General features: G+C 39.4%; 2 protein-coding genes across 2 annotated transcripts in view; both read right to left on the reverse strand.

Moving 5' to 3' along the window:
* The window catches only part of LOC127696114 (ATP-binding cassette sub-family G member 3-like), a 120,836-nt gene that overhangs the window by 58,827 nt on the left and 41,715 nt on the right, over window positions 1-20,294 (reverse strand). The gene's annotated exons all lie outside the window — the stretch shown is intronic.
* The window catches only part of LOC127696115 (ATP-binding cassette sub-family G member 3-like), a 52,158-nt gene continuing 41,715 nt past the window's right edge, over window positions 9,852-20,294 (reverse strand). The window contains exons 14-16 of the mRNA XM_052198628.1: window positions 13,417-13,503; window positions 12,597-12,682; window positions 9,852-10,880 (exon numbers count right to left, since the gene is read on the reverse strand). Of these exons, the coding sequence (XP_052054588.1) occupies window positions 10,727-10,880; window positions 12,597-12,682; window positions 13,417-13,503 (327 nt within the window). The 3' untranslated portion in view covers window positions 9,852-10,726. The remainder of the gene's footprint in view (window positions 10,881-12,596; window positions 12,683-13,416; window positions 13,504-20,294) is intronic.

Genomic DNA, 20,294 nt, shown 5'->3' on the forward strand with positions numbered 1-20,294 from the left:
AGGGGAAATTTTCCTGAACTAAACACCAATAGCTTATGCTTTAAGAGCAAGAATTGACAAAGGGACCTCATAAAATTACAAAACTTCTATAAAGGACACTGTCAATAGGACAAAACAGCAACTAACAGATTGGAAAAAGAGCTTTACCAACCCTATATCCGATAGAGGGCTAATACTCAATATATACAAACAACTTAAGAAGTTAGACTCAAGAACAACAAATAACCCTATTAAAACTGGGGTACAGAGTTAAACAAAGAATTCTCAATTTACGAATACTGAATGGCCAAGAAGCACCTAAAGAGATGTTCAACATCCTTAATCATCACAGAAATGAAAATGAAAACAACCTTGAAATTCCACCTCACACCAGTAAGAACGGATAAGATAAAAACCTTAGGGGACAGCAGATGCTGGTGAGGATGTAGAAAAAGAAGAACACTCCTCCATTTCTGGTAGGATTGCAAGCTGGTACAACCACTCTGGAAATCAGTTTGGCAGTTCCTCAGAAAATTTGAAATAGTACTACCTGAGGACCCAGCTATACCACTCCTGCACATATATCCAGAAGATTCTCCAACAGGTAATAAGAACACATGCTCAGCTATGTTCATAGCAGCCTTAATTATAATGGCCAGAAGCTTGAAAAGACCTAGCTATCCCTCAACAGAGGAATGGATACAGAAAATATGGTACATTTACACAATGGAGTACTACTTACCTATTAAAAACAATGATTTCATGAAATTCTTAGGCAAATGGATGAAACTAGAAAATGTCATCCTGAGTGAGGTAACCCCATCCCAAAAGAACACTCATGCTATGCACTCACTGATAAGTGGATATTAGCTCAGAAGCTTGGAACACTCAAGATACAGTTCACAGATCACATGAAGCTCAAGAAGAAGGAAGACAAAAGTGTAGATACTTTGATCCTTCTTAGAAGGGGGATCAAAATACCCATGAGAGGAAATACAGAGACAATGCGTGGAGCAGTCACTGAAGAAAAGGCCATTTAGAGTCTGCCCTACCTGGGGATCCATCCCATATACAGTTAACAAACCCAGACACTATTGTGGTTGCCAACAAGTGCTAGCTGACAGCTGACTGATATAGCTGTCTCCTGTGAAGCTCTGCCAGTGCCTGACAAATACAGAAGGTGGTGCTTAGAGCCAACCATTGGACTAAAGACCAAGTCCCCAATGGAGGAGCTAGAGAATGGATGCAAGGAGCTAAAAGGTTTTGCAGCCCCATGGGAGGAACAGCAATATGAACCAACCAGAATCCCTACAGCTCCCAGAGACTAAACCACTAAACAAAGACTACACAGAGAAGGACCCATGGCTCCAGCTACATGTGTAGCAGAGGACGGCCTTGTCAGGCATCAATGAGAGGAGAGGCCCTTGGTCCTGTGAAGGCTCGATGCTCCAGTAGGAGAATGGCAGGACTGGAAAGCAAGAGTGAGAGGGTTGGTGAGCAGGGGGTGGAGGATGGGATTAGGAGTTTGGGGAGGGGAAAAGAAAATGTAAATAAAGCAAATATCTAATTCAAGTAAAACTAAACCCCAATGAGCAACCTGGTTAGATTGACTCTGGCATTTAATCCCAGCACTAGGTAGACAGAAGCAACATATCTCATTGAGTTGGATGTTAGCCTGGTCTATGCAATCAGTTCTAGGACAGCCAGAGATACAAATTAAGAACTTTATCCCAACCAAAGAAACTACAAAGAAAAACTCAGAGATTATTACTAAAGTGCTTAAAAGAATGGTACATTCACCCACTGTCCCTGGAGCAAACCTAGATGTCCCTGAATTGAAAAATGGATACAGAAAATGTGATACATTAATACATTTGAATATTACTCAATTGTTAAAAATTGTCATTGTAAAATTTACTGGCAATTAGATGCAACTAGAGAAATCAGACTAACTGAGCTCACCCAGGCCAAGAATAAAAATTATGGTAGGCATTTACTCATAAATGGATATTAGCCATTAGCTAAAAGATAATGAAGACAGGACCATACCATGGCTGTCTTCTGAGAGGCTCTAGGAGCAGCTGATTGAGACAGATGCAGATACTTGCACTCAACCATTGGACTCAAGTCAGGGAGCCCAGTGTTTGAATTAGGGAAGGGCTGGAAGAAGCTGAGAAGGAGGGCGACCCCAAAGGAAGCTCAGCAGTCTCAAATAACCTGGAACCCTGAGATCTCTCAGACTGAGCTACCAACCAGGCAGCATGCATGAGCTGGTCCAAGGCCCCTGGCACATATACAGCAGAGGACTGCTTAGACTGGCCTCAGTGGGAGAAGCAGCACATAACCCTCCAGAGACTTGAGGTCCCAGGGAGTGGGGAGGCCTGACCAGGTGGAGGGGGAAAGAGAAATCTCTTGGAGACAGCAGGAAGAATGAATCAGATGAGGAACTATAGGAGGGCAATGAATGGACTATAATAATAATAATAATGACGACAACAACAACAACAACAACAACAGCAACCACAACAATAATAATCAAGTCACAATCCACAGGAAAAAAAGCCATTAGGTAAAAGAAAGAAAATGAACTCTTACAGGTGATAAACAACTTCAGCAAAGTGGCTGGACATAAAATTAATTCAAACAAACCAGTAGCCTTCCTATACATAAAGGATAAATTGGCTGAGAAAGAAAATAGGGAAACAACAGCCTTTACAATCAAAACAAAGATATAAATTACCTTGGTGTGACTTTCACCAAGTAAGTGAGAGACCTGTATGACAAGATCTTCAAGTCTCTGAAGAAAGAAATCAAAGAAGACCTCAAATGACAGAAAGATCTCCCATGCTCATGGATCAACTGAATGAACGTAGTGAAAATGGCTATTTTACTAAATCAATCTACAGATTTACTGCAATCACAATCAAAATTCTAACTCCATTCTTCACAAAGATAGAAAGAGCAATGATCAAACTTATCTGGAATAACAAAGAACTCCAGGATAGCAAAAACTATTCTCAACAATAAGAGAATTTTGGGGACATCACCATCTCTGAACTCAAGCTGTAATACAGAGCAACAGGGTTAAAAACTGCATGATATATGTACAGAGACAAACAGGTAGGCCAGTGGAATAGAACTGAAAACCTAGAAATAATCCTACATACCTATGATCACCTCATGTTTGACAAAGAAGCCAAAACCATCCAGTGGAAAAGGACAGTATATTCAACAAATGGTGCTAATTCAAATATTAGTTGGTTTATAGAAAATGCAATTTGATCCATTCTTATCTCCTTGTACAGAATTCAAGTCTAAGTGGATCAAGGACCGCCACATAAAATCAGATACACTGAATCTAACAAAAGAGAATGTGGAAATGAGACTCAAACACATCTGCACAGTGGAAAATTTCCTGACCAGCACACCAGTGGCTCAGGATCTAAGGTCATCTATAGACAAATGGGAAATCATAAAATTGAAAAGCTTCTGTAAGGCAAAGGACACTGTCAGGAGGACAACATGGCAACCAACTGATTGGGAAAAGATTGTTACCAATTCCTACATCCGATAGAGAGCTAGTATACAAAATATACAAAGAACTCAAGAAGTTAGACACCAGAGAAACAAGTAACCCTATTGTACTTGCCTGTTTTATGTATCAACTTGACACAAGCTGAAGTTATCACAGAGAAAGAAGCCTCAGTTGAGGAAATGCCTCCATGAGACACAGCTGAAAGACATTTTTTCAACTAGTGACCAAGGAGAGAGAACCCAGGCTATTGTGGGTGGTGCCATCCCTGAGCTGGTAGTTTGGGGTTCTTTAAGAAAGCAAACAGAACAAGCCAGGGGAGGCAAGCCAGTAACATCCCTCAGTGGCCTCTGCATCAGCTCTTGCTTCCTGACCTTCTTGAGTTCCAGTCCTGGAGTTCCTTTGGTGATTAACAGCAATGTGGAAGTGTAAGCTGAAAAAAGCCTTTCCTCCCTAACTTGGTTCTTGGTCCTGTTGTTTTGTGCAGGAATAGAAACTCTGACTAAGACGCCTATTAAAAAACTGGGGTACAGAGTTAAACAAAGAATTCTCAACTGAGGAATCTCAAATGGTGAAGAAGTACCTGAAGAAATATATAACTTCCTAAGTTGTCAGGAAATTGCAAATCGAAACAACCCCGAGATTCCAACTCATACCATTCAGAATGGCTAAGATCCAAACTTCAGGTGACAGCAGATGTTTCAGAGGATGTGGAGAAAAAGTGACAGGAGCCGTCATACTACAAGCTAATAAGTAGCAGGTGGTCTTCCTGAGATGGTCTGCTTTGGATTATAAATGGAGACATATTTGCTTTCAGACGCAAGGCCAAAAGGAAATCATTTTAGGAGAGAGTCCTGCTGAGTATTCGCTTTGCTTCTCCTGTCATTATTAAAGACACATAACAATCACAAGGTATTAGCTGACCCCTTTCGAGCAGATCGCTGCAGATGCACAAAGCTGTACTGTCTTGTAATGTTGTTGTAGTGATGCTATATATACAGATTGATGGCTTCTTAAGTCTTAACGATGATCCATGAGAATTCCTAAAATTATATCAGTGATTACTAAGCTCTTTAGAATAGGACTGCTAGTGGATCCTTTCCTGATAAAATTTCAATAAGAACTCTACAAAAAAAAAAAAGAGAGCTTGAATGAGGGGGCATTTGCTGCTTAGGAAAGGAACAAAGTGCCCTGGGAACTTTCAGGGAATTCTGAGGGTGACTCTAGTGAACACTCCTCTAATGGAGGAAAAAGTCTTAATTGACCATTCTTTATAGGTAGCATGCATTCAGTGTTGGGGACAGGTTACATTTCATTGAGTTGTTAGCTAAGGAGGTCTCAAAACTACCCATCCTGATTTCATGAAAAAATACTTTGCTCTCTGCAACCTTACCACACACAGGGCCATGTGAAAATCAAATTTGTGCAGGTTTTGAGCCTTTACCCCTATGTTCTAGTCTCTTTGTGGAGAGAAGGTTCCACAGGCCACAGGAAGAAAGGCTGGAAAACAACACAAGTTATAAAACACACATGTACACATCCCTGTCTCTAAAGTGTGTTGATAATGAACTTTTCTGAGTGGACAACCAGTATTTGGTTTAACTTGAGGGGCTGGATATCATAGGGAGTCCAATCCTTACATGGCCAGGGTTTTCAGAAACCCCACAGAGTCTTAAATAGCAAAACTGGGGATTGCATGGATCTCAGCCAGGTCCTCTGCTTATGTGTTATGGGGATTAGCTTAGTGATCTGTGGAAACCCTGACACTGGGAGGAAGGAGGGCTCTGATTCCTTTGTTGATCTTGATGCTCGTTTCTTCCTATTGACTTGCCATGTCCAGGCTCAAAATGAGGGCTTTCAACACGCCTTTCTGACATATTTTGTTCAACTTGGCTCTTCTCTCTTTGCAACATGCTCTCTTGTAAAGAGAAATCAGAAAGAAAGGGAATCTGTGGGAGAAGAGGATATAAGAAGTGGCAGTGTAACTGGAAGGGGTAGAGGAAGGAGAAAGTGTGGTCATGATATACTGTATGAGAGGAGAATCTAGTTTCAATACAAAACAAGGTCAATATTCCTTGAACGAAACTGCAAAGAAGGAAAACAATACTGAAGAAAGAAAAATCAAAGTAGTGAACACAAGACAAGCGTGATTTTGACAGATACAGTTCTCATGCTGTTTGTGAAGAGGATGAACATCACAGAAGAGTTCATGCCAAGTCCACTCCTAGGCACTATGTAGACCTCTAAAATCAGATTTGCACTCCACAAAACAATTCATTCTGTTTCTTAGCCTTATTTTTACTTTTTCATGCACTCTGACACATGGGCAGAAAGTTCTCTTTCCATCCAAATAAAACCACTTTCTGGATTCGTGCCGTATGTTATCCTAGGTATTAGCTTCTCGTCGATCTGGCAACTCTGTCTGTCAAAGGCTTGATGCTTACTCAGTGTTCCCCAAACACCAACTACAAGAGCATTATAAAAACCATTCCTAAGTGAGTGCTAGATTCTGTGTTATCTTCCCTCTCAGTTTCTATTTCCATCTGTAATATAGACAGGCTGGCTGAAGCTCTGCATCCATCTGACAAATGACAGTGTTATAAGAGATTAAAATCAGATGGGAGAGCCAGCAGGACACTGCCTAAGCTGTTATTGTGTGCAGTTTCATGACCAACAGGGCACTGATTGTGGGGATCCTTTGTAAGTGTATAGTCCCTTAAAGTCCCATCTCTGCATGGAGATGATCAGAATTTTGGTTATGGCTCTGCAGTCCCTCATGCCTCTTTGTGCCTTCAGGAAAACCCATGTCCTCTGAAGCCCACACAAAAAAACAATGTTAAAGAACAATTCAATGTCTGCTTCCTGCCAAGCACCATCAACACCTGAAAAACATCTAAACTCAAAAGTAGATGTGAACCCTGGAATTATTGTCCATGAAACACGCATTGTGGCTGGTGGTGGCAGAGCAAGGGAACGATGCATAACTACAGTGACTTTCAAGAAGAGCAGGCCATTCCCTGCTGGGGAAAGGACATCAAGGAGATGATGTATGATTTTGTCATTATGTGTAATATTACCTGCTGACATCTGTCAGCTGACACAGACACACAGCTGATATACTAGATCAACAAAGTTTGATTCAACAGCACCCCCCAACTTCTATACCCACAAATCTGGACAATTTCTTTTCACATGCATGAATTAACAAACGCTCGAGATTTAAAAGAAAGTCACACTTTGCCCCACCAGGTCCTCCTTCCCAATGGTGACCCCTGCAGATGACTCCTTAAACTTTAGTTTGTGAGCTAGCTCTTGTCTACTTTGTTCACCCTACAGTGTACACAGTAATCTGTTCCTCTTGCTTTGGTTTAAGGCTCCACATGGAAGCACTTTTCCTTTCTCTGCAAAGGACAGTTCATTACATAACTTAAATGAATAATTTTAAAAATGCTCTTATACATACTTCTAACTATCGAATTTAGTAAGTTTAATAAAAAGGAAAGCAGGGCCATTGCCCTGGGGAGCATGAGACTGGGATCCAGGTGATAGGATAGGGGGAATACCAAGCCACTACTCAGGGATGGGAAATGCAGTCACAGATGAGGGGCCCAGCCAGAGCTGCCTGGGGAGTTCCTGAGCTGTGACAAGGCACCAGCCTTGTGTGGAGGGTAGAAGTGAGGTTCTGACTCTTGAACATCCAGGCACAGCTGTGTGTCCTGGAAGACCCAAAAACAGATTTGAGGGCCCTTGGGCACATATCTGTGATATGATTTTAAATTATGTAACCATTATTGTATTGACAATATTTTAACTTCTTAAAGAATAAATACTAGAGACTGTTTTCAACCTCAAGTCTATTCCTTTTTGGTCTCAGTCTGAATAAATGTATTTCAGTGCCCTCTGTTAATTTCTTGCTACCTTCCCAGGGTAAAGCTCTGTATTATATGAAGATGGCATTATGATGTTTATACATTCAAATAAATGACAGTAATTACTAAACACATATTGGAAATACTAAACTGAATTGTTTTAGAAAAGTCCTATGAGTGTTATCAAAAAGTCAATATAACTCAAAGAAGAAAAGTATACATTGAATATTTGAAATAATTATGTTCACATGTTCTCATTAAAAGTAAAAATTCCCAATGTTTAGGTATGGATGAGTTTCACAGTAGATCTTCCACAATATAATTTTTTAGAAAGAATAAAATATGAAAAATCATCATCAAGAAGTAATTTATTGTTAGCCATAGAACACTTGGAAATGAATTGCAACATATATACCAGATAGGTTAAATCTTTGAGTAGATAAGTCTTCAATGTTTTCAAAAGGGCACATTAGGCAACCTGCAAAATCCTTTTATTTCAATAAAGGTTTAGTTTTTTTAAAAATTCCTATACTTACTATTTTATCATTGATTTCCCAGATTAATTATTAATAACTAATTAATATTTTCCACATTGTAGAACTTTTGCAGGCTATATCACAGCCTAGCTCAGAAGTAGCCAACATGGTCCCACTCGCTCCAGTGTGCTGTTGACTGGTTTTTATAGTCAGGTTGCCAAATCTTCTCTGAAACTTGATTAAGTAATCTGATGCTTATACTTGACCACCGGAAGAAATAATTGTTCTCTATCAGCCAGAGTTAAAGCATCATTTAGTCACTGCTTGTATTTTTGTGAAACAGGAAATTCTCTTCTGTGTGATATGATTTTAAATTTTGTAACCATTATTTTATTGACAGTACTGTAGCTTCTTAAAGAGTAAATACTAAAGGCTGGTTGCAACCTCAAATCTATTGTTTTTAGGTTTCAATCGACAATAAATGTATTTCAATGCCTCTCTTAATTTCTTGCTGTCTTCACATGATGAAGATCTGTATTATATAAGGATAACATTATGAAATTTTTCTGTTCCATGAATGACAGGGCTTGAAGATCCTTGTCATAGCTGCCTGGAAGCCAAACTTATAGCTGGCAGCCTTTGTAACAAGATGCAGAACTCTCAGCTCCTCCTGCACCAGGCCAGCCTGGGCTCTGCCGGGCTCCAGCATTGATGCTAATGGACTGAACCTCTGAATTGTAATAAGCCCTAATTAAATGTTGCATTTATAAGTTTTGCCTTTGTCATAGTATCTGTTCCCAGAAGTAAAATCATAACTAACACAAGAAGGAATAATTAAAAGGAGAAAACAAACAAAACAACTAAATGCCATTTGAAAAGACACATCGAAAGACACTACTACTGTTTCCTGTGCCCTGGACTGCTCCCTGCTGACCCTACCTGCCCTTGGGGGGTGGAGGTGGGGTGACAGAGAGCCAAGGACATAGCTGTCCACAGCAGACAACAAAGACAGCAGCAAGCTCTCTGAACACTGCTGCTTGCTCCTTTCATACTCTCCTCCCAAGCGCCATTGGTAACTGAGAATCTATCTCTTCTAAAAGACAGTTCCTAATAGGCTGGCTTTGTCTTCACAAGCAATCCTTGGTCTCTCAGGCAGTCTTCAATTAGGTCCTCCTGTCATTTCTGCTACATACCATCCTATTAGCCTACATTTTATACATTTATGAAAGGAATTTAAAAGAGAGTCACCATATTATGGAGGAGACAAGGGCACAATAAGACAGCTTCGATGTCTGTCCCCTCCAGTGCTAGGAATCTATAACATCACTTTGAGTCATTTGTCAAAGGGGATTCTATGGTTTTCCACAAACATCCCAGATTATTACCAAGGCTATTCTTTACTGTCCATAACATGATAGTAGGACCCTGTCGCTGAAGATCTCATTTACTTGAGTCATTGGACACTAACACATTAAGCTGACACCCAATTGCTTCTTGCTATAGATCAACTTTCATGTTTTTGATAGAGTTGTTGAATTCTGAAGGAGGCATACTGTCTTGGTTGTTGATACTTGTATTTTCTACACTATAGAAACACAAGGGATAAGCAAGTGTCTCTGTAGTAGTTTGAGGCTTAGAGTCTTTTACTTATAATTAGTTTGTTACTAATTATAAGTAACTAATTATAATTAGTCTGTTACTATTTTCTGATTTCTATTTTTTAAAAGATTTATTTGTTATCATATGTAAGTACACCATAGCTGCCTTCAGACACACTAGAAGATGGCACCAGATCTCTTTACGGATGGTTGTCAGCCACCACGTGGTTACTGGGATTTGAACTCAGGACCTTTGGAAGAGCAGTTAGTGAGTGCTCTTAACCACTGAGCCATCTGTCTAGGCCCTATTTTGTGATTTCTTAAAACATATTTATTGCTGAATTACAGTATAACAGAAAACAAATAAAAATCTTTATTATTTTATACATTTTTTATATTTATAATTTTAATTTAAAACTTGACAATTCCATATACACATATAATGCATTTCAGCCATTCCCCCTCCGTACCACCGTTCTCATCTCCCTTACACTCCTTCACATGCTCCTCTTTACAAATCTCTTTCTCACCTTCATATCTTTGGGTTTGTCTTATGACCCACAGAGTTTAAACAATCCTAACCAGAAACTGCAGATCTGGGGTTTCAGACTTCCACTGCAGTCCCGTAGGCTTGAATGTGAGTATAAATGTGAATCAGTGACTACCTCTCCTGCATGATCTGCCAGAAGCCAATAGTTGAGCAGGATGGGGGAAGGGCCCATTGAGTTCCCTTCTGTTCTTTCCTATGCTGGTGAGGAATCCAGTCTTGTGCAGATAACTGTAGAGTCTGGACCATGGTTGCCATGGCTGTGCATGACCACAATATTGCATTTCCATGCCTTCTTCTCATCTTCTGGCTCTTGCACTCTTTCACCCCATATTCCACAATGCTCTGAGCTGTACAGGCGGTGCTGTAGGTGTCCTTTTGAATTAAGCCCTCGGTTGTCCCTTAATCTTGTATTGTGAGCAGCCATAAGTCTCTGCATTCACTACTGTTCACAGAAGAAAAATCCTATCTGGGTAATGCTGGATGTAGCATTTGTTTGTGAATATAATTATAAACACTCAGAAGATAGTTTGGAAACACAACTCTTTAAATAATTGTAGAAAATTCCCACCATAGTACCTTGTCACTTGCAGGTTCATTTCCTGGATTTATGGTACAAAATAATACAAATTAAAAGAAAGAGAAAAAAGTAGACAGTCTCTGTTTAATGTCAGGATAATTTAAACAAATTTGAAATTTAAATATGAAAACACAAAAATGGTAATTTAACAATATATCCTTTTCTTAAGAGGTAGCAATTGTACATAAGTAATTATTAAGAGGATAATCATTATACAAACTAATGCCAGGTGATTCTCCCAGAAGCCCCATGATGAGAGATGAAAGCCCTGGATCTCCAAGAATTCTTCACCAGTACATCTGTAATTCAACACACATGAAGACAATGTCAAAGTTTATTCAATATATTCACTGCCGCTTCCATTTACAAACTCATAGTAAAAGCACATCATTATGCATGTTTTTATTTAACTAATTATAGTCATGCTATGCTTATGATTTTGTTATATGTTATACCAACCCATCGAATTGAGTCTGGTATCCAAACTGGTATAGCTGAAAAATCTACTCATAAAAACACTGGATATAGTCCTAATAAGTTTGGGAAGTTCTCAGAGCCACACTATGATCCAACTCTGTAGACTCAACAATGTTATTTTTACTAAATCTACAATGCTGTTCTCTACAAAGGGCAAAAGCACAGGTCAAGTATTGCTACTCCTAAAGCAGAAAACCCCAGCTTCCTAATGACACAGACATTCCAAGGAGATACAAGTTTTGTCAGCATTTTGCTGACCCAGTAGACAGTCATGCACAAGAACAGAAACATGGAATTCTAGACCTGGTACCAGAGGAGATCAAGAACTTCAGCAAAGAGTCAATGAATTCCTGTCTCCTTCTATACTAAGTAAGACTGAAGTGACAACCAAAGATGCTCAGATACAGGGCATGCCCAGCAACACTGGTGACAGACTGTGGTAGCAGTGGAACCACAGCAGCATGCAATGGGCCTGACACATGTTAGGCCAGGAGCTGCTGCTAAGACTTCTACATACAGCTACAATGGCTGCCTGTGTCTCTCCATCCCTGTGACCCTCTGCTGCCTTGTATGACTTAGAGTTTAGCAATTCACAAATCTGCTGAAAAAGCAGATTTCTACCTCTTGAGGGGCCAGACCTATGAGGAGGAAGTCTGTGGATGGCCTCCTCTTGTTCCACTTTACCCACTCCTGACCACAAATTGGTAAGGAAGTTGTATATGATAGAAGCCAGACTACACCAGGAGAAAGAAGACATGAGAAATAAGATCTCCCTCCACACAGGTTTTCTTATCAGCAATTCAAAACACAAATTTGTGTTGCTATTATTCACTATTATTTTGAATATCTATAAGATATTTAACATATCAGCATATTTTCTTCTAGGTTATGTATCAAAATCAAAACGATAGTAGAAACTGAAGGTATTGTAACATTAAAGCAATACACTAAGGAATATTGAAAATTCTATTTTCATTTTAATAGCATTAGACAAAAATGAGATTTCCTTTTCAACATACTGAAATATATGTTTCTTTCATTGCAGGACATATCTCCTGTTGGAATATAGTCTAGGCGCGCGCACACACACACACACACACACACACACACACACTTGAAGTCTTCCAGACTTTGTGGCAGAAGGAAGACCCTGAATGGTAGGTAAAACTCACTACATTTCGCCCTTGCTGCTCTGACTTTATCAGGGTCAGCTCATAGGTACCATATCCTATACATGCAGAAACTACGTGGCCTTGCTAACTTATGAGGGGAGCCCGTGTCAAACTCAAATGTTCAGAAACAAGAAATTCAAATCCACAATCAAAACACCAAAACTATTTTCCTTGATGATCCAAAGAGCCCTTTCTGCACTTTATCTACACCAGAAAGAAGGGTCATAATCCACTCAATGTGTCCTCTGGTGCACAGGGATTCACTCCAGGGAATAGGCAAAAGACAGACTGTTCACCCTGGAAGGGCAGGTCCCTCTAAGTCTACTAACATTCTATACACCATTATGACACTAAACTGAACCTTACATTACATAGTTATGGCATCTACTGACTTCTTCTGTGTTGTGTTCTGGACAGAAGTTTTGTCCCAGGAATTCATTATGCAGCAAAGCCTGTAACACAAGGAGGAACAGGGAAAGGCAAATAATTTTATATGTCCATAAGTTTTCAAAGTACAAAAGCATCTATATCTTCAAGTTCAATCTTTACTGTTATTTGCAAAAAAAAAAAAATTTCAACACAAAACCTCTACCAATTTCACAGTCTGTCAAGCTAAGCAGTGTCTCCTTATACTGCCCCACACTCATAAGGTTTTGGTCTGAAATAATGATGCTACCATTGGAGTAATGTGTGTGTTCTCTAACTGCATCACCCCAGGTATCATTCTCCTTGCCCAATTCCATAATCCTGTCTTCCCTATAACTAAAAAAATACAGTTGATAGTATGAATGTTATTGATTTATGGTAACAACATTTTCTTGCTTCTTTTCATCAAAACTGGTTATAATTATGGGACTAAAAGTTTATTAAGACACACTTTACTGCATAGAAAACCTGTGAAGCCAGTATGGCTGTGGGTATTACATGGTTTCTGTTTCTTTTAATTTCCTGCCATGAACTGCATATCAAAGTCTCTAACCCTTAACTAGCAGGTGCCTGGGGAAAACCCCAGATGACTCAGTGACCTTAGTTAAACTAACAGGCCTTTGTTCATCTTTCACTCCTGGAAAGAAATTCCTGTGCAGGAGCTGGTTAGAGATTATAGGTGATGCAAGGACTTGGGTTGAATTCATTTCAGTTGTTACAGTTGGAGAATGCAAATACAACAACAGAGAGGACGTCTTACCCTAAATCCATAATGAGGAATGCTTAAGTACTGAATCCATGAGAGTACAGGCAGGAAGTCTGTGTCTAGTGATAGACCTGCAAAACACTACAAAGAGCAGAACCACAAGTTAGAGTCAGTGCAGTGACTAAGACTTCTAGAGAAAACCCTCCTTCTTCAAGACTGCTACATACTTCTGTTTAGACCTTCTTGTTATATATATATTTCAGTTAACTCTAAACAGAAATCTTCATTCCTTAGAAAGCCAAGTCTTTTTGTGGTTTTAAAATGAAAGACATTCCAACCCACTCTGGAGACGCCACATCCTATAGATACTTACATTATATGTAAGATGGAATTTAAAATATCCACATCCTTTAATTTTTCAATGAACATATGCTACACATTTAAAATCCTCTTTAGATTCCGTATAATATCTAATTTATTAGCTATATAGTTTATAGTGCATAATTCATAGTGCCTAATTCAGGGGATGGAGATAATTCAGAGCAAAAGAATCATTTGTTTCATATACCATCTATATATGATTAGTTGAATTATGACAGTTATATATGTCAGTTATAGTGACAGAAATATGCCAGTTATAGTGACTATTCTAATAAAACTATTGCCATCTAGGAATGCATACTGCAAAACACTGTGTCTACCTCATATCATGTCAACTAGACACAAGCTAAATTCACTGGAAAGGAAGGAATGTCATTTAAGAAAATGCCTCTGTGAGATCAGCTCTAGGCAAGCCAGTGGGGCACTTAGTTCATTAGTGATTAATGTGGGGGGACCCAGCCTACTGTCATTGAGACCACTGGTCCTACTAGGTTCTATAAGACAGCAGGCTGAGTGATCAGTTAGTGCAAGCCCTTAAGCAGTACCCTCCATGGCCTCTGCATCAACCCCTACCTCCAGGATTCTGCCTATTTGAGTGCCTGTCCTGACTTGGTTTATTGATAAAAAGTGATGTGGAAGCATAGGCCCCAAAACACTTTCCTCCTCAACTTGCTTCTTAGTCATGATAGTGATTCATCACAGCCATAGATATCCTTGCTAGCAAAAACGCTGAATATCATATACCAATTTCTACTTCTCATGTGTGATATCTCCTGCCCCCCACCCCACCCCCACCATGGGGCAAAGTTTCTTCTCCTCCTCCTTCTCTATCCCAAGCCTGTGACTCTTAAGTCTCTGCTCTTCCCACCCTGACCAGCCATTCATTGTTGGCATCTTTATTTACCAACTGGAATCAGCCTGGTGCAGGGTCCCTGAGTATCTTATGTATGGACACTTGTGTGAGCAGTTTTGGGGACCAAAATTAACATAAGAATATAAGCAGCTACAAGAGGTGTTGTTAACATTTGAGATTCTGTTTTATTGCTGCCCAATATCTTAGCATGTTTTTTTATCAAATCATCAACAGTATGAGGATCAGTAACCACATAATGTTTACTTAGTAACTATTCATTTTAATAATCAGTTTGCATTTTCTTATGCCAATAAAGGAAATAAGGTTGAGAGCAACGTCCTCATTGTCTGTCTAAGGCTTGTTGTAGACAATAATAAAGCCTATAGACTGCTCTGCCAGCTTCTGTCTGACAGCGAAAGAAGCTCTGAGGTGTGTTAGAGTGGAGGCTTCACTTTCAGACATGGCAGTAGAAGCAATAGGCTAGCTGGGAAGCCAGGACTTTGCTTTGTTTTGTAATCCTTTAAAGATGGCAATTTTTTAAATTAAAAGATGCATTTATTTATTTTATATAAGTACATTGTAGCTGTCTTCAGATAAACAAGTAGAGGATATCAGATCACTTTATGGATGGTTGCTGAGATTTGAACTCAGTACCTTTGTCAAAACAGTGATCTTACCCACTGAACCATCTGGCCAGCCCCTTGATGGCAAGTCTTGAGCCATAGATTAGAAGTTTCATTTTTATGAGTCACAAGTAATTAAACAAATTTTCTTTAATATTTTATGTTCATCAACATAAAAGTATCATATGCAACTTCATGGTAAAACAAAAAGTCCTTCTACAGTGAAGGCAAGATTTTGTTACGGATGGGCAAGCCACACAGCCTCAAGCTGTCGGAAGCGTGCTTGCTGCTGGTTACTAAGCAGCGGATGGCTGCCAATGTCCTGGACCAAGACAGGGACTGGAGGAGGAACTCCTGCACAAGCTGCCCAAGCTGCTCCTCATGCTCAGAAGCACACTCAGGAAGGAAAGCTCACAGATTTGTTTCAATGTGGCCTTAGTTCTAATTTCTTTAGTAAAGGTCTTAACTGTAGTGGATGCATATGAAATTTACGAGACAAGCAATTCCACAGTGCAGAAGCAACAGTGAAACTGAAGTGGACAGACTGACAAGCAACAGTAGTGAAACCATTAGGGAAAGCTGTAGTTTGGGCCAACTCATCCCAGACAAAGACCATTCTATTACATATAATGTCAGGAGACTTGCAGGAGACAGTTTAACATCACAATCTCCTTTCTACAAATTTTGAAATTCCACCATATATTCTAGGAGGTATACTTACTGTTATCCATCCATATTCTATCCCCTTACATATCAGAAACATATAGGACAAGGAAAAATGGGAGGAGCCATACACTCTTCCCCCATCTTATTATATATACATGTACAATCATATTTCACTCTCCACCCAATGCTTGAGAATCACTGGAGATCAGCATTTCATAGTTTTGAAATCCTCTTTCATGATACACAGGCAGCTCTGGGCTCTGCAAGGTCACTAGACTTCCCTTCGATGCTCTGCAATAGGATGAACACGACTAACATAAACCTGACTTCTCCCAGCCTGATGGGCAGAGCTCCTTCAAGTGGTTCCTCTGGCCTTGCTGTTTCTGCTATATTTGGGGGTCCTTGCTCAGGGATGGCAGTAGAGACAGTATCTTACAGACCAACTGCTCCACTATTGCTATGACTCCAGCACCCCAGCAATAACGGAGGAGAAAACACCATCACTATATCCCAACAGTCATGTGTGTTACAGACTTTTAGCTCTAAGAACCAGAATGTCAAGGCTTCCTTTATAGAAAATGATGTCTGAGCATGTCAACAGGCTACACAGAGTACTGTGAGTCCAAGTCCTGATGTAATAGGAGGACATTTTCATCACCTTTCCTTTGTCTCCTGTGTATGGTGTCTTAACATTTTGATTGGGTATTGTAAACAACGGGCAGTGATCTAAATGTGCTGAAATCTGGGGGAAGGAGTTCTAGGACTCATCTGGTGAAATTACAAGTCTGCTCAAGGACAGTGACCATCCTGCCTGCCTTATCCTTCTTCTTTTCCCTTGGGGAAAACAGAGATACATGCAGGACACTGGACAGACTACTACAATGACAGTAACCAACTAATCATTTTCTGATCGCGTAATGGCCTGTTCTTTAAGATGAAAATATCACTTCTCGTGCTGTGGCTATGGATACACAGGCACATGTGCAGGCAGTCAAAGTAGACCCACTGGGTTTATAAAAAATGAAATAGAGCATGAGGCAGGATGAGAGGAGCAGTGAGCATAACAAGAAATGTAGCAGCTGCTTTCCTGAGGCTGATAGAGTGCCATGGCCAAGGCAACATGAGGAAGAGAGTTTTTTCAGCCTTCAGTTCCAAGAGTGATTAGAGTCTGTCTCGGCAGTGGGGTATGGTGGCAGGCATCAGGCATAAACATAGGATCAGGAAGCTGGATGCTCATGTGTTCACATGAATGCACAATGCGTAGAGGGAACAGCAAGTGGGGACGACCACAACTACCCAAAACAGCCACACCGAGACATATTTTATCTATTATGTCTATACCTCACACAGAAATTGTAAACCCAGTGTCTCAAAAGACTTGGGGACAGTTCTCATTCAAAAAATGTACAAAGAAGAGGAATTTGTGAGCAAAAAAATGGGGTAGAGTTCATCCAAACACCTTATAGGCATGGGATCTGGTTCTGTTTGTCTGTTGATTCATACACATAGTATATAATTTATGGGCATGTGTGCCCTTCCCCCAGCCTTTGAGCGGGAATTTCAGAACTCTGCTAGTCACTACTCCCTACCTAGGGTAGATCTCTAGCCCATTGTTCTCCAAGGACCTGCAGTTTCCTGAGAGGCACTAGCCACCTGACAACAGCCAACTGTGGAGCAAGAGAAGCAGTTTTGCAGATCTGTTTCCAGCCTTTGGGGGAAGAGTTCCCCACCCCAGCTATATATTTGGAGAACCCCATTAAACTTTGAGCCTTGAGCAGGAAATCTTTTCTTGGCTTTATGTTTCTCTCAACATCCCATTTCTATCCCCATTTTTCTTTCCAGGGAACCTGGTAACCTGTTCGATGTAGATGTGGGCTACGAATTGCATCTGTCTAGAACTGCATCAGGGGAGAGGAATAGAGCATAAAATAAATAATTTTAGAAACATGGAAGAGAAAGAGTGAAGGAAAATGGATTTTAAAACTCTCCTAGGGACAAGTGGAAATATGGAGACATCCTGTTTCCTCTATGGACCCTACTGGAGATATTCTTAGAACTATGCAAGTTTGTTTCCCTCTCTATGTATTGTTTGTCTTTGGTGCACCAATTTGTCCACCTGTCAATTTGTGTCTCTTTTGTTTCATTCTTTGAATGGCTGTTGTTCTATGTTTCACGTTAAAAAGAAAAATTGGTAAAAACTTCATCTGCTGGCAGTCCATCTCTTTTTTACTTACTTACTTACTTATTTATTTATTTATTTATTTATTTATTGGTTTTTCGAGACAGGGTTTCTCTGTGTACCCCTGGCTCTCCTGGAACTTAAGACCAGGCTGGCCTTGAACTCAGAAATCTGCCTGCCTCTGCCTCCCAAGTGCTGGGATTAAAGGCATGCACCACCACTGCGGTACATCTCTTAATCCAGTCTCAGTTTACACATTGGAGGCTGATTTAAGCTGCCCCGCATTCAGCTAGGAGTCAAGCATAGCTGGAAAAAAAAAGTTGCTTTTAAAAGGGCCAGCAACCTCAAGTTCTAGGGCAAGTGGGCTAATGGTTATTTTTCCTAGAAAAATCTCTGAAATTGTGATCATTGGGTCCGAAGTGCTTTTTTTGTTCTCTCTCTCTCTCTCTCTCTCTCTCTCTCTCTCTCTCTCTCTCTTGAAATTACAGCTAGAAAAAGAAAAAAATGTTTGGTTTAAATGTATAAGATTCATGTAGTCACTTTATTTTGTTTCTGTTTGGACTTAAAGGTATAAGTATGTTTTGCATGCCTTGACTATGGAGCATTGGATTATAAGTTATTGGGCATGATTTAAAAGGTGTAATGTTGGTAACAAAAAGTTAGTTTAAAACTGGTAATTCAGCTTTGGAGTCATCTTCAACAGCAACACGTGACTTGACTCAACCCAGAAAAAACAGGCCTCTAAAGATACTTCCAAATTGGCATAATGTTTATGTGGATCTTAACCTAGAAATTAGACTTAAAAGGAATAATATTTAAAACGAAGAAAATTTAATGACTATTATAAGTTACACTGTCATGCATTCAAACATAAGAAGTGGCAGACAAACTTTATAGTGTGAAAGTAATGCGTTTGCCACTGATTTTAAAGAAAATAGATTGTTTAAAATTGGGTTTTGCTTTCCAAAGTTGCGGCTATGCTCTAATATTACAAGAGAAAGTTAAGAATTACAGTTAAAAACTGCCAGAGTATCACTGACTGCAGTTTGCAGTCTGATTGAAGGTTCATGATTCTTAACATATTTTGTAATTAAGATGATTTCAAGAGCAATAAAAGTTAAAAACAGCTGTGGCCAGTATAGGCCTGTTGCTGCTTTTTCACAAGTTTCTTGGCTACAGTGGTAGAAGCAAAATTTAACCCCCCAAGATTGAATTGGAAATCTCAATGTGAATGTATTAGATATCAAGCAGGCTTATTTTTAACTCTTTCAAAAAATTGCAGATAAAGACTACTAAAAACAGCTAGTAGAATTTTTCCAGGAACCCTCAAAAACAGGTTCCTTTTGTTATTTGAGACTCATACAATAGGGTCTAGTTACAGAATGGGTGTTGGGTCTAGCCTTGGGCAATAGGCTCAGATTAGAAGATATTTACACTTGGGTTAATGCAAATCTCAGGGCTGCCTCCAAGAGGCTTGTGAGGTACTGCTTTTGTCTTGCAAACCCCACCTAGGAAGTTCCTGCCCCCCCCCAAAAAACATTCTTTACAGACTTACACAGGTGTGGTTCAAAATACAGTTCAAACTTAAATTAAACTTATGAAAGTTTAATAAGGCTATGTAGACCTTATGAAGGCATTAAAATCTGGCCTGCCTACTCCATACAAAATTATTATGGATTTAAAGGGTTTTTTTTTTTTTTTTTTTTTTGCTTTAAGGATCCTGATAATTATAAAACAATTTGCTTCTAATGTGCTAACTTTAAAGAACCAATAAAGCAATTTCATTGGAAAGTTTTTCCTCAAGAAATGACTGATAGCCTTACCTTATGTGAGAGAAAATGTTTTGTCTCTTCTTTAATACAAGAAGCTAGGATTTTAAATCTTTAAGTATATATTATTCATAGAATTTTATTACAGGCCTTTGCTCTTAACAATGGGCTTTAAAAAAATTTTTTTGAGTAGTTGTTCTTCCAAGAAAGATAATATATCCATTAGATTCTAAGCAAATTGGCACTGAAAATTCAAATAAAGATAATTTGCTTATTTGAAATGATTTTCAAAAGTTGTTAGGATATGTTAATTGGCCTTATATATTGACTTCATCTTAAGTCTGCCACAGGAGACTTAAATCTCTGCTCTCAACGTGGATGCAAAATAACTGGTGAGGGACAAATAACTTGGAGGAAACTTCTCTTATAATTAATAAAAAGGGGGGAATTTTGCCTTCCCC

The sequence above is a fragment of the Apodemus sylvaticus genome, chromosome 11 (assembly GCF_947179515.1).
Source record: "Apodemus sylvaticus chromosome 11, mApoSyl1.1, whole genome shotgun sequence".
NCBI classification, from domain to species: domain Eukaryota; kingdom Metazoa; phylum Chordata; class Mammalia; order Rodentia; family Muridae; genus Apodemus; species Apodemus sylvaticus.